This window comes from Festucalex cinctus, chromosome 3 (genome assembly GCF_051991245.1).
Source record: "Festucalex cinctus isolate MCC-2025b chromosome 3, RoL_Fcin_1.0, whole genome shotgun sequence".
NCBI lineage: Eukaryota > Metazoa > Chordata > Actinopteri > Syngnathiformes > Syngnathidae > Festucalex > Festucalex cinctus.
Window position 1 is genome coordinate 19683677 of NC_135413.1, and position 14435 is coordinate 19698111.

Below are 14435 nucleotides of genomic sequence, written 5' to 3' on the forward strand. Positions count from 1 at the left end.
GGGGTCTAGCACAACCCCTGATTAATTAATTCATGAATTGATAAAGAGTGATGTCCCAAGAGTTTTTCTTCCATGCACTGCATATTCTTTTAATGAAGGGCAACCACAGAACTGTCCATGGAGGATGCACAAGTGTTGTGGGAATGTGGTTCGCAAATTGGATACCTGCAACTTCTCCCTCCTCCCCCTTTTATGTTATACCAACGTGTCCCGAAGCAAGGCGCTTAACCTTCCAAAATCTACTGAAGGCCAACTTTCAGTGGAGCGATGCTATGCTCTGCCATGGTAATAAATCGGATCGATGATCAGCAAGGAGCTGCTGGCCACACTACTTGGCACATTATGCAGCCTAAAAGCTTGTTGTGAGGAGTCTACAGTGCAAACGTAATGAAAGATTGATGTGTTAAAAAAAACAAAACAGTTTAGTTGAGTTTTATGTAAAGCAATAAAGAAACAGTTGGTGAATGGAAGTGTTGAGAGGGACTATAAGCACGAACACTGAACACACGGATCCACGTGCTAAATATGGAGGGAAATGACCCGATAACGATGGAGTGGCTGAGACGGCATACAGGTGAGTTTACATTCTCTGTGTTCATAGTACTGTATTAACACATTCACTGCCAGCCCAGCAAAAATGCATTATTTGACGTCTTTTTCCGTCAATGGCAGTCAATGAGTTAAGATGAGATGTAACCAAAATTGATGGATTTTTAAGCAAAATTTGCCTTAAAAAAAGAAAAAAGGAAAAAAGGATGCGGCAATATAATCACAAAATATATTGGCACATTGTGCTTAAGAAACCATTTTGGAAAAGGGGAAGTTGTTGATTATGATACACAAATCATGTTTATTACCGTGTTTACATGAATTTGTCATTTTCCTCATCTATAGCACACGTAGGTGGCAAAAGTAATCAATTATTTGATGGGTTTTTATTGAACAGACACAATCCTGAATTTAAAGTCCCCGCTAAGAGTGAGTACAATTGCAGTTGTGTAAAGGTTTTTAACTCATTTGCCCCCCAAATCGTATAAAAACATTATAGGTCTATATTAAATACTGCCATTTATTTATTCATTTATTTATTTATTTTAATGCTAGAGCACACAAAAGGCTTAGATGCAGCCTCTGACCTGAATAGGTCTCTTAAAGCAATGGTAGTTATTACTAAAAACGGCCAGCGGGTGGCAGCAGAGTATAAGAGATCAACCAGGGCCATGTTGCAACAAGCTTTTTTTTTTTTTTTTATCTTTCTTTTGGTACATTCCATGTTTTATATCAAAAGAACACAATATTCTGTGGACCTTTCAGAATAAGTCAAAATCCAGTAAAACAGCCGGGAGCGAAGGGAAAATGGCTGGGAGTGAATGAGTTTAATGACAGTAAATTTGATGCTAATTTCCATTGGCCCTTCTGTGTTTCCCATACTATAGCATTGGGTTAACCAAAATGTGTGGTGAGCTGACATGAGGCGAAATGTGGACTACACCCTGAACTGGTTGTCAGTCAGTTGCAGGGTGCATATGGAGACACACAACCATTCACACTCACATTCACACCTCCACTGAGTTGCAAACTGAACCCACGCTGCATGCGCACCAGTCAGGCGAGTGCATCACAACATCATTAGTGACAAGTACGAGAACTAATTAGAAGTATTTCTGCTCATAAATCTCTTCTGTTGTTCATGTGAATAAAGATTTTGATCTTGTGCTTGTGATTGCGCAAATAGAGGAACATGTCTCCTATTTAAAGTAAAATGATGTGCATGCGATAATAGTGACATGAGCTCTTTATAGCCGGTGCATAAATGTTTAAAATGGTACCTTAAGTGCTCGATAAAATGAGTGCACTGGTTGCCAGGCCAACCACCATTCACATGTACATTTTAGCGTCTTCAGTGAACCTAAGATGCATGTTTTTGTAATATGGGAAGAAACTGGAGCACCTGCAGAAAAATCACTCAAGTACGAGAACACATAAACTCGTAGGATTCAAAGCCATTAACTACACGTGCCAACCACTGTCAACAGTGCAATCTTTTTCATCATATGTAACATTCTAGTATTAGAATTGTTTATTTAGATGTCATCCATGCTCTCCTTTGAGTGCCATAAATGCGTATTTACTAATGATGCAAAGATGCTAGCCCAAAGCAGTAGCACTTTTGCTGATGTATTTACATGAACCTTCATTTGAGTGGGGACAGAGCGGCGAGTGTCAGGCGAGACAAAATGGCGAACAAGATGCGACCGTTGTGGGATGATGTGGAATAAACAACTTCATTAATCATTAGGTTAACTTGTCTAAGTTAGTGGTTGTTTAGCGGCACTATTGTAGCTAATGTTTGCAGTAGTCTTGCTAGCCACAGCAACAACAGCAAATTCATAGAATGGGAGCCCACTCTGCCTCAAGTAAAATTTTAGAGTTGGGTTATTGTGGCGTCAAAGTGAATTTCCGAACGTACTCTTATTGTTTTACTGACTAGATTGTAACTTCAGTCTGAAGCGAAGGAACTAGCAAGTCATAGACTGTGAATGCGGTAACTTGTACAGTGAGTGTATCGGCCAAATAGAGAGACCCGATATCGATGATCGCCCAATCATAATGGATATTATATGGTAGAAAAGAAGATTCATTGCACCCCAAACAAATCTGCTGAGCTTGTTTTCATTGTGTCATTCTCTATTGAAATTAATGTGAAGTGAATGCTCCTTGAAGGAAATAATTGAGCAATAATTTGACAAGATTGGTATTGGTGTAAAGTATGATAACAACCTTTGTCACATTGACTGCTTTCATTCATCATATTATTGTTGCAGGTTTTTTTTTTTTCTCTCTCCCCCATTTATTTCCTTCCCCTCCCCACAATGTCCCTCCATCTCTTTCTAGTCAGCGGAAATGAACCATGTGCTCTCATTGATCCAGCATCTCACACATGAATGCACACACGGGGAAAAACGCAGCCGCCCTCGTGCGCACCTTACTGCACTCCAAGAAAGACAAAGTGGGAGGTGGATCATGTTGGACGGAGCCGCCGACCCGCTTGTTGAGTTAATGAGCTTTTATTGACTTCCGCACCTGAAGTGGCTGCTGTAACTTATCACAGTTAGCACTTGGCTCTCCAGACACACAAACACTCGGATGTATACTGTTTGTGTGCAAAACTTCATGAACACACACACATTTGACTTGTAGTAGATGAGTGCTTGCTGAGATTCAGAGAGGTTGCAAACACCTGACTTGTCCTTTAATATATTTTTTCTTCTTGCCAAGACATTTCTTAGTTAGGAAAAACTTTGGAAAGGGCCCTTTTATTTTAGTGCTAAAAGTGAAGTTCATAAAGGCATGATTGGATGAGTTTGGCGTCAAAGAACCTGGGAATCCTGACCTCACATTAGAAAATGATGTCAAAAATCTTCTTTGAGGTCAAAGATTGCAACAGAAACACTCCAATGATGGGACTAATTAGAAATTTTGTTTACATGTTTCCCCTATTTATTGAAACAAGTTACACAGAGCATCTTGTGATTACAGATCTTGGATAAGAGCTGCGAAGTGGGCACTTGGAGCACTATGTCGCCTACTCGGCATCCTGCGCTGGGGATTCCCTCCATCTGTTGTCGCTTCTCAAGATTTTTCCTCTTTTCCCCAAACAGGGTTTTGAGTATTTTCTTGCCCGCTTAGATCAGAGAAAGTCGCTAACGTGTCAACTGTGAAGCCCTTTGTGATTTGGGGCTACACAAATAAACTTGACTTGAATCTACAGTACGGTATCTATTAGATGGCACAAAGCCCATGTCAGCCTGAAGGCCAGCTGTTGACTAAATTTAGGACGTTAAAAGTTGCATGAGAGTAGTTTGTTTTCCAATGACTGTTTAAGTGTCAGGGCACCAAACCTCCAAGTGAAGGCCACCACGCAGTCGCACGGCCACCTCACTCTGACATCTCACCCAGAACGTAAGGATAAAATATAGAGTATCATAAATAAAGAGTGTTTTATGATATTAGCCATGCAGGAAGAAATTCACTTAAGCCTGAAAATATACAGTCAAACCAGATAAAGCAGTTACTTTTATTTTGAATAATGGATTAACAGTCACATTTCTGACCATATTTTTGTCAAGTTCCATATCCCCTTAGTGTGAAGTTAGGACAGCCGTGCATAAAGAAGGATACAGCATCACAGCATCTTCGCTTAAGAATTCTCTGAATGGACGGAGGTGAGCTGGCATTCAACATGCAACTCGATACTAACATCATGTAAATCACTATTGGGTTTCCGTACTTATTACATCCCATTTATGCAAACAACAGTCATGGGGGACAAGTAAAACTTGATGAACTTATGGCATCCCCGTCACAAGTGGATTGAATATTGTGAATGCAAGGACGTCATTCATTGTTATGCCTGTGGGCACTTTTACCTTCCAAAAATGTGTTTCCACTTTAAGAAATAGGCACACACACTAAAAAAAAAAAAAAAAACTGGAAAAGGGGCTTGTTCAAATGAAGGCTGCCTGAAGCACACACCAATCCCATCAGGAATTTTCAAGAAAGGGAAAAAACAACACTATAAAAGACTACAAAACAAATCAAGAAAAAGATGATCATACTGTAAAGTAGAACTGGTAGTATAACTCATATCCCTGGGCAAGTACGGACAAGCTCGGAAAATTGAAATGGTAAAGTAGCCCTTTGCAAATAGAAATAAGAAGAAGAAGAAGAAGAAGAAGAAGAAGAAGAAGAAGAAGAAGAAGAAGAAGAAGAAGAAGAAGAAGAAGAAGGAGGAGGAGGAGGAGGAGAGAAGAAGAAGAAGAAAGAGGAGGAGGAGAAGAAGAAAAGTAGTAGAAGAAGAAGGAGGAGGAGGAGAAAAAAATAGGAGAAGAAGAAGGAACAGGGGGAGGAGAGGACGAAGAAGAAGGAGGAGGAGAAGAAAAAGAAGACGAAAAAGTAGAAGAAGAAGAAGAAGGAGAAGAAGAAGATGAAAAAGAAGGAGAATAAGGAAGAAGAAGAAGAAGAAGAAAGAGGAGGAGGAGAAGAAGAAGAAAAGTAGTAGAAGAAGGAGCAGGAGGGGGCGGAAATGAAGAAGAAGAAGGAGGTGGCGGAGGAGACGAAAGAGAAGAAGAAAAAGTAGAAGAATAAGAAGAAAAGTAGTAGAAGAAGGAGGTGGAGGAGAAGAAAAAGAAAAAGTAGAAGAAGAAGGAGACGAAGAAGAAAAAAGTAGAAGAAGAAGAAGGAGGAGAGGAAGAAGAAGAAAAAGAAGGAGAAGGAGAAAAAGTAGTAGAAGAAGAAGAAGAAGAAGAAGAAGAAGAATAGAGCATGTGCACAAGGCAATGGCCCCTCCGATCATGGTATTCCAAATGCATTTATAGATATATATATATAAAAAAAAATCCGGTTATGAAAGGGGTAACATTAGATTTTTTTTAAGAGCATTCGAGGTTTTAGCACTTGTTTACATGGCCTTTTTAAAACCCCAATATTGCCAATATTTGGGTTTACGCATGTAAACATAATCAGTGTGCAGGAAACTTCATGTTCATATCCACAACAGTGCCAACATACATGTCTAAACTGCGCACATCAATGAAAATGCCAAAAGAGAGACAACTCCATCCATGCGCGCAGTTAGACGGCACTTTGTGCTCCACTTGCGCAGGGCACAAAATCAGACTTGATATTTTTCATAGGAACAACAAATGTTGTGGGTGTCAAGTGTCAACGATGTTGTTGCAACAGAATTGCCCAGATTATTTTCCTGGTCATGACACATTTGTACCATTTGCTGCCCACATTTCATTTTCATTTCCATTCCATCCAATTATATTATACATAATGCATAATTCAATCTCAGAGTGAAAAAGCCTTGAAGGAGTGGAAATCCAGTGTATAGGACATTTTACATTTTTTCTTCAGCTTTAAAATGCTACACTTTTGCACTGGGTCAATGCTGTTTTTTTGTGGTTATATTTACGATTTTACTAGTAGCCACAAAGCTCGGCGCTGTCCAGGTCAGCTTCCTTTCCCTCCCACAGACACACAAGCAACGAGGCATGCAAACACACACAAGCACACGGGGCATATGTGTGCATCCACTGGGACAGGCACATCTTTTTTTCATGGTAACGTCACTTCACATTGTTGCAAGTAGTGCAGTGCATTGAAACAACATCCTCTCTCATCTGGAGTGGGAAGCACAGAGACAAAATAACTCCAAAGAGACTTTAAAATAAATACAGTGGAATCTCCACCCCACGTTGGTATCATTTCTAAGGAGTTTTTCCTTTTGCAAAAAATAAACAAACAAAAAAAACAATTTAACATTCACAAGTACCACATTCTGGACTTGTGCCTTCAGTGGAGACTTAAAATGGGAAAGGGGAAGTTAAGTCTAAAATTTTCTTTACAAATATGTTCTATGTGCCACGTTTTAAATTCATTTGGAGTTTGTTTTTTTTAAGTTTTAGTTTTAGCTTTAATCTTTGTTAGTTGCTTTGTTTTAGCTCAGTTATTATTAGTTTTAGTGTTAGTTTTATTTATTTTTTTGTGTATTTCTTGTGTGCAAGATTAAAAAACAAAACAAAAAAAAACAAAAAAACACCATGGTAAGTATTCTGTAGTGTGTGTGTGTGGAAAAACAATAGTTATAACAATTAAAAAATAAATAAATAAAACACGCACACAAGTCAAAAACAGGTACTGGATAACAACTCCACAGACTTTAAAGTACATATAGGTGCAGTTCATAATTCCGAATCTAAAGTTGCATGCATAACAAGCACTACAACCCTAACGTCTTGAATAAAACTTGGATGATGTCACTTTCCATCCTATGTTTGCCAAGTTGCCAACTTCGAAAGTGTATTTGTGACTTGAATTCTGTTAGTTTATGTGCTTAGGCCACGACCATGTCTAATTAGAAAGAAAGAAAGAAAGAAAGAAAGAAAGAAAGAAAGAAAGAAAGAAAGAAAGAAAGAAAGAAAGAAAGAAAGAAAGAAAGAAAGAAAGAAATGATCGCCATCTGGTAGCATCTAGATTCAGTTCATATATTGAATTGAGGGAAGTAGCTTTGTTTTCAAGGCCATAGGATTGTATAATAGAATAATAATAGCCGCCGCATTGACTCTTAAACAGCGCTAAAAAAGTCAATGCAGTGCACTCACCATTATCCAACCTTTTTTACTTTGTCCCGATAGCGAATGGAAACTGGCTGTGTCGTTAACCTCGTGCCAGTCACATATTTTAACACTGGAAAGAAATATAGCTACCGCTAGAAAGCTCAGCTTGCATTGTAGCGACTGACGACTGGAGTGCAGAGTAGAACTACATTTCCCATGATTCTTAGATGTAAAGGCAGGAAGTAGTTATAGTTCTCCGCCTGCAACGCACGGAATTCTTGGTACAATCGTACGCCATACGCTGTGATATTTTTGCCACGAAAACAACAAACGTGAAAACGCCGCACAGAAATCAATACATTGAAGCTATGAGCATAGCGAAAATGGCAATGTAAGATGGCCGCCACGCCAAAGCCCTTCTCCCAATGCTTTATTTTCATTTCATTTATTCAGAGCAGTTATGCTAGTTTTACGAAATGAATCTGTAGAAGGGACGACGAAAAAAAAATCAAGGATGATTCATACTTCAGAACCTGAAGTAGCACACTTAAACTCATGAAAGAAGCAGTCAAGGCATCTTGAAATAAGACGTGGTATTGTGAATACAATTTTCCAAACAATTCATGCATGTGCGTGTGTGTACTGTCTGCGTAGAGGAATTCCTTTAACAAATACCATGAACAAAGTACCACCAGAGCATGACTCTCCTCCACGTTTCACTGAATAATACTGGACATGAATATTCATTCACACGCAGGTACTTGGTACAAATGCTCTATCTCGCTCTTTCTCTCTCACACGCACGCAAACACGCACTCTCAAGTGTGAGAGATTAATGCAATTAGAGTGATTATAAAAGAGGACAGCTCCACTTTGTTGTGTGCTTGCTGCAATTCTAAAATACATTTGCAGATTTACTCAATATGCTGTATACTAAATCTTGTACACTATAATCTGCCACTCCAAGTATGTGTATTACAACTCTCACTAAAAATCTGCTGCGATATACTCTAAGCGCCACAACCCTGACCCTAAATACAAGCGGCAGAAAATAGATGGCGGAATATAATCTATTAATCAAATCACCATTATTACACTGGACTTATTGTAGTCAGTTTCTTTAACGAGGTGTTTGTGGAGTATGTATGTTGCACCCGTTCACAATCACGATCCCACCAAGTCTACAACGATTACATGTAAGGGTATTAACAGTGAAAACAGTGGTCATTCAAGGTCAATGCTCTCACCATTTTATGTGCACACATAGATTGAAAAGGTGTACTATTTTGTCTTGGGAGCCATGAACGCGAGTGGTGTAATATGGTAGCAGTTGAGCCAAAGGACAAGTGAAGAGAGCAGACGTAAGAGAGAAGCTAACGGGAAGACGGGATGCAGCCACGGAGATCACAACCCGTATTTATGAAGCCTGTCGCTAAAAAGGCAGGACATCATGGGTCACTCACTCATCACATCACCTTTAATGTGATTTAAAGCCAAAGAAGAAATTGCGGAAAAGCTCTTAATCGTTGAAAATAAAATGGGCAGGAGACAAGGTAAAAGAGAAAGGCTATAATGGAGGGAGAGCGTGCATAGAAAACCTGCAAATTTCTGAAGGACGATTGAAAACGGGAGTGTGCCTCCAACAGTTTCAAGAGAAGAATCTTCACAAGTGTTGCCAACTTGCGACACAAGAGACAAGCAGGCCTTCAAACATTCCAATAGGTAGAATAAGATGACAAAAAATGTTAAAAATTAGCAACATAATGCACAGTCTGCAGCATCCGTATTTTGATTCAAACTGAATGTCAGAACTGCAGGGCAGAAAGACCGCGTGCTGTCCTGAGCAAGTCATTATTGCTTACAACGTAGGCTCTGTAATTAACTGAATGTTGTTTAGCTTGAATTTTTATTTTGCTTTTTAATCGTGTTGATTTGATGTTCAGTCTCTTTCAGCCTTGTTGATCTAATCAGTCAGTTCTGCGCTTGTGCCACAGTCTTCAGGAGAATCCAAACAAAACCTGCAACTCAAATCCGTGTCTTTCCAGAACCTTTTTTTCTCAATATAATCCTAAATTGGATAAATATGATATATAATTCGAAATGACACTCCTTTAATATGTCACTCGTACTGTAATTATTTAGCATTTAGTCATGTGGTGCACAGTTACGGCAATGCCAAGAACTTGGAAGCTCGCAGAAAGAACAACATCTGGGTATCCCGTCCATTACTTGCTTTTGCTTCTTCCGTACTTTCAATTGGGACAGCACTTGGACAAGGGCGCAAGTACGGACAAGAACACATTGAGAAACGGCCATTGAGTCCGTTTGGCGGCATTTGCGACAGTTACGACCATGTGCACACACTACAGTTGTGCTTCAAAGTTTACAGTCCCTAGGGGTATATAAACTCATGTGCACTATTTGGTGAGGCAAAAACTTAATGCCCATAAAGTCCAAAATACTGTGGCAATTGTTGTTACTTTCAGATGGTGAAGTTGACATGAGCAGAAATGTGCACTTGAATTTTGTTGGCGATTCATAGCAGTTTGTTACAGTTGTACCCCAAGGGTATGTAAACTTTCAAGCACCACTGCATATGTGGCGACATTAGTGAGGAAAAGAAAACATAACAATAATTGAGTTGATTAAAGCTCCATTGTTTGTTCCTCCTGCTGTGTCCGGCCACGCTCTTTGACTTGAGCGCTCGTGTGGTTGAGGTGCTCCAGCAAAGCCTCCGTTGACGGACTGACAATTGACAGACAGGGCTCATGAATTTTACTGTCAGTCCTAAAATGGCAGCTGTAATTTTGTGGTGACGGAAGCCCGGTGAAAATAACTTTGATAGATTGACGATTACAGTTTGGTTCACTTTGAAATAATTGACGATGACGGGTGTCCCGGCTGTTGACAATTGATGAATGTTGGATGCTCAAAATTCATTGACCTAAACTGGCACATTGATACAGCATATCAAAACATGCAAAGGTTAACCTTTTTGGTTTAAAATAACTTGCTTTCAGCTTCAGGATCCCGCACCGTATCCTGGCCAATGGCAGAACTCAGGATGTTCTTTTCCTCTTCAGTCCCATTTTAAATCCATCCATCCACATTGTGTTGTACTAGCCTTGTCCTAGCTAGCGCTAAACTACTTCTTCCCTCAGGTCCAGCATCCAACTTTCATTTGCTGCTAGGACAGCGTGAGAGGCCAACAGCAAGGCGTTGCTACACCTAACTGGGCTTTATTGACTAATTACTGAACAGTTGAATATACTGCTCATTCGCTGGCCAAATATTCCCATACACACGCAATACTTGAGCTTTTATGCATGTGCACTCCCCATGTAGACGTTTCACATTATACATTCCTATCTGGAAAAAAATGTGAGCCGGTCTGGCTAGTGCAAAAAATTCTGATTCAGTGTTCATCTTCAACAGCCAATTCGCAACTCAATTCGAGCCACCACCGATTGCCTACCATGCCGATACATGCTTTTGAGGCTTGACATAATTAAAATAATAAAATTAAGCCATAAAATGTATGTCTATGTATATCATGTGTGTACATTTTGGCAAAAGAGGCTGACATCTTTGTTATGTAATCCACAGGTATACTGTAGATGAAATGAACAGAGGTTGGCATTTCGTAGCATCAATATTCACAAAAGGTCCGTCAACCTCTCAGTGGCGGCCACCCATTTTGTTTGATGATTAACAAATGAATTCCTGCCCACTCACCTGTGGAAATTATAACTACAGTCCGGCATTGTTGTAAAACTGTGCTTGTACACTGTATTTCTTTGTACGGCTTGGCAGTAGCTAGTTGGGTCTCAATGGTTTGAAACCCAAAGATGTATTTTTGGTGCATGTAAAAGCTCATACACATTTTGATTGGCTGTAATCTGTGCTGTACTGCTTTATCATGCAAAACCAGCAGCCAAGAGCACTTATGAAAAGTAGTTGCTGCACAAAGTGTGAGAGTTCCGTCAGGTTCGGCTGCGTCGTTCGGTGTGCGGCAAACTATAACGCACCCTGAAAACTGTGAACTGATCATTGTGTTAGGAGAAGGAGGCGGAAAAGTGTTGAAAAGTGAGGGGAGAAGATTGCAGGGACAGCAAAGTAAACGCCCCGCTTGACCTTTACAAGGGTTTAAATGAAGAAACTTCCACTTGCAGTGTCTGCGCTGCAGTTCAAAGACCGCACTAGGGAACATGTGGGAGGAAAAGACGTACTGTAACTGTTCTCGAGGGGGAACAATTAAAATATAATCCCCCGCTCACCAGTGGACAGCTATTAATGTGATTTTGGGGTCTCTGATGATAGCTGCAAGGAGCTCTCTCTCTCTCTCTCTCTTTCTCTCTCTCCATCATTGTGTTGCATTTTTTTGTGCTTAAGTTGACGAAGACCCAGTTACAAAGTCTAGGTTACATTTTCTGCCACAAAAGTCTGTGTTGTGCTTTTTCTGACATTTTGTTCATTGCTAATTCTTTTCATGTGCTCCGGTAATTTAATTTTTGGTTCTGTTTGTATTCAGTTAGTAACAGATGATTGATTGCTCCCCCACTTTTTATGTGTTGCCACCATGTTTTTCTGAATAAAATTGTTTTTCCCCCTTCTTGATAATCCGGTTCAGCATGTACATTGTGCGGGTAAACTGATCTGAGAAGTCTAAGAGATTTTATGCATGCATCCAAGCTGCAGCATAGTGTGGCATGGGTGCTTATGGTAATTTAAACACACCTAAAATGAAAATATAATTTTCTCCTGCTGCTTGAATTAGGTAACAATACAATTTGTTTCACTCTCCTCATTATGGTTGCAGGTGAGTTACAGCCTATCCCAGCTGACTTAAGTTGATAAATGGGATACGGCATGAACTGAACACTCACATATACTTGACTGTACAGTATAGACAATTTTTGTGTCTTCATTTACCATATCGTACATATTTTTGGAATATGAGAATTGAAGGAAGCCGGCACAAGCAAAGGGAGAACATGCAAACTCCACACAAGAAAGCCAGAGTCGATATTTGAACTTTGATGCTACAATGCTGTCCATCCGTTAATCAATCAAGCCAGTCTAGATTGAATCATAAATTGATGAGTCAAGCCAAGTGGGGTCACAAAAGTGCGTGTAATATTTTACAGCTTGTTATGAACTTCCACTGTCACTACAAAAAGAAAACCATCAGGCAAGCACCAGAACATGACTTTTCTGGTAAATTGAACAGTAAAAAAAAATACAAGACCACCCTAATTCATGGCTGACTACCTTATGTTTGGTATTTCCACAAAAGACAGACACAGATCAAACATTTTGAACAAGAAATCCCATCTATCCACTTTCTATAGCGCTTTTCCTCACCCCGGAGTGGTCGCTCACATTCATATCATATCTAATTTGAGTCTTCAATGAACCCAACATGCATAAAATGTTTCTGGAACCCGGGGGTTGCCAAAGAACCCCGAGAAATTCCACACAAGAGCATGGAGAACATGCAAAGTCCACACAGGAAGACCAATGCAACTTTGAAGCCAGAACCACAGTGCTGAATACAAAATTTAAGAAGTTAACGTGCAAATATTTGCTCTCTCACTCACACAGTACATAAGTCTATATAAATGTGACGAAGATTGAGTGACACTGCCTGTCAGAGAGGCTTTTTGTGAGGAAAGACGAAAGCGAGAGAGAAGATGGAAGAAGAGGAGGATGGGGACAGATGATATTCATTTATCTCCATCTTAGAACTTTCTTTGTTCCCTCTAACCCCACGGCGTCTCGCTCCCGTGGGACACCTCTCCACCCTCCTTCCGCGTCGACAAGTTCATAATAATGACAAGGATGAGCATTTAGCGCACGCATGGAATAAATTCTGTGTGATGTGATGCCACCGAGTTATTGGACTCAAATTGAAGAGCGGTTAATAAAGGCGCATGCGTCAACTTGGTTGCGGCTTGGGTCTGAAGTATGACAGTCCGGATAAAAAAATGATCTAAAAATCCACGCAAGTTATACGAGTCAGCATCTATTTGCAGCGAGACGCTGCTATAGGTGAGTCCTACAAGATCATTCAGAAATAGATGTAACGTCGTGACGTAGCCTACTTGTGCTGCGGAGGATGGACACTTGACGAGGAACTTGCAGGAAGCAGCTCGTCTACCCAAACTAGTTCAGAAGTAGTCTACTATACAGATTAAACTTCCAAAGGGTTATTTGAAGTTCAGTAAGGCTACTTACGCAGAAGGAAAGCAACAGGCACGAAGAAGCACGCAGAGTTCATGATGTTGAAACGTGTCCCGCAACCACGCAGAAGATTCCCGACGTTTTTTGTTGGGGAGCAAATAAAGTCAGTGGCTAGTGTCTGATAAAAAAAAGGTTTCTCGCTTATGCTTGGTGCAGCGCTATAGTCCGAAATGAGAGAGAGGATGCACGGTGCGCTCCTCTGATGGGGAGTGCGAGAGTGTCTGTGCACTGGAGAGGGAGGAGACGAGAAGAGAAGCGATGGGAGGATGAAGCACGAGCACATCTGCTTTAAACAGATGGTCATGATGGGGGAAAACTTATCTGACAGTGACAGCATTTCGATTCTCGAACCGGTTTCGTCTCAGTGCCGCTACGAAATAATTCAAGCGGTGAGAGTTTAATGAGGTTTCGCTTTAGGTGCTTGTGGCGCCATCAACTACAAGAAACGAAAATTCAAGTGTTGGAATTGCGCGTGTAAATAATTTAGTAAGAGAAATTAGGCTGCATATTTTAAAGTCAAGAATGGAACACACTTTAAATCAAGTCAGAAATTAATATATATATATTTTTTTTTAACACATTCATTGCCAGACCAGCAAAAAATGCATCATTTGACGTATTTTTCCGTCAATGGCGGTGAATGAGTTAAACGGGGTAAAAATCAATGAAGCAATTATAAATTGTTGATGTAATGTACACCATGGGTGTCCAAACTTTTTCCTCTGAGGGCCACAGACAGAAAAATAGAAAGCTGCAAGGGCCACTTTGATTTTTGATTTTTTTTATTAAGTTATTTATTAACACATTCATTGCCAGACCATCAAAAAAAATGCATCATTTGACGTCTTTTTCCGTCAATGGCAGTGAATGAGTTAAACACATTTTGAACAAGCGTGCATTCGAATCCTCATGGAAAGATCCTGGACTGGTCGCTCCCTAATTAGGTGTGACCACGATCCTGTTTTAAACAGTGAGTCTGTTATTACGCATGCCCAGTCAGAAATCCAATTATTTCGGCCATGTGCACGTCAATCACACATTTATGGCGATTTATACAATAAAACCAAT

The 14435-nt window shown here is 40.1% G+C and overlaps 1 protein-coding gene across 1 annotated transcript in view; it reads right to left on the reverse strand.

Moving 5' to 3' along the window:
- nrn1la (neuritin 1-like a) overlaps positions 1–13549 on the reverse strand; it is a 63196-nt gene extending 49647 nt beyond the window's left edge. The window contains exon 1 of the mRNA XM_077516468.1: positions 13362–13549. Within this exon, the coding sequence (XP_077372594.1) occupies positions 13362–13404 (43 nt within the window). The 5' untranslated portion in view covers positions 13405–13549. The remainder of the gene's footprint in view (positions 1–13361) is intronic.
- Between the last annotated feature and the right edge of the window lie 886 nt (positions 13550–14435).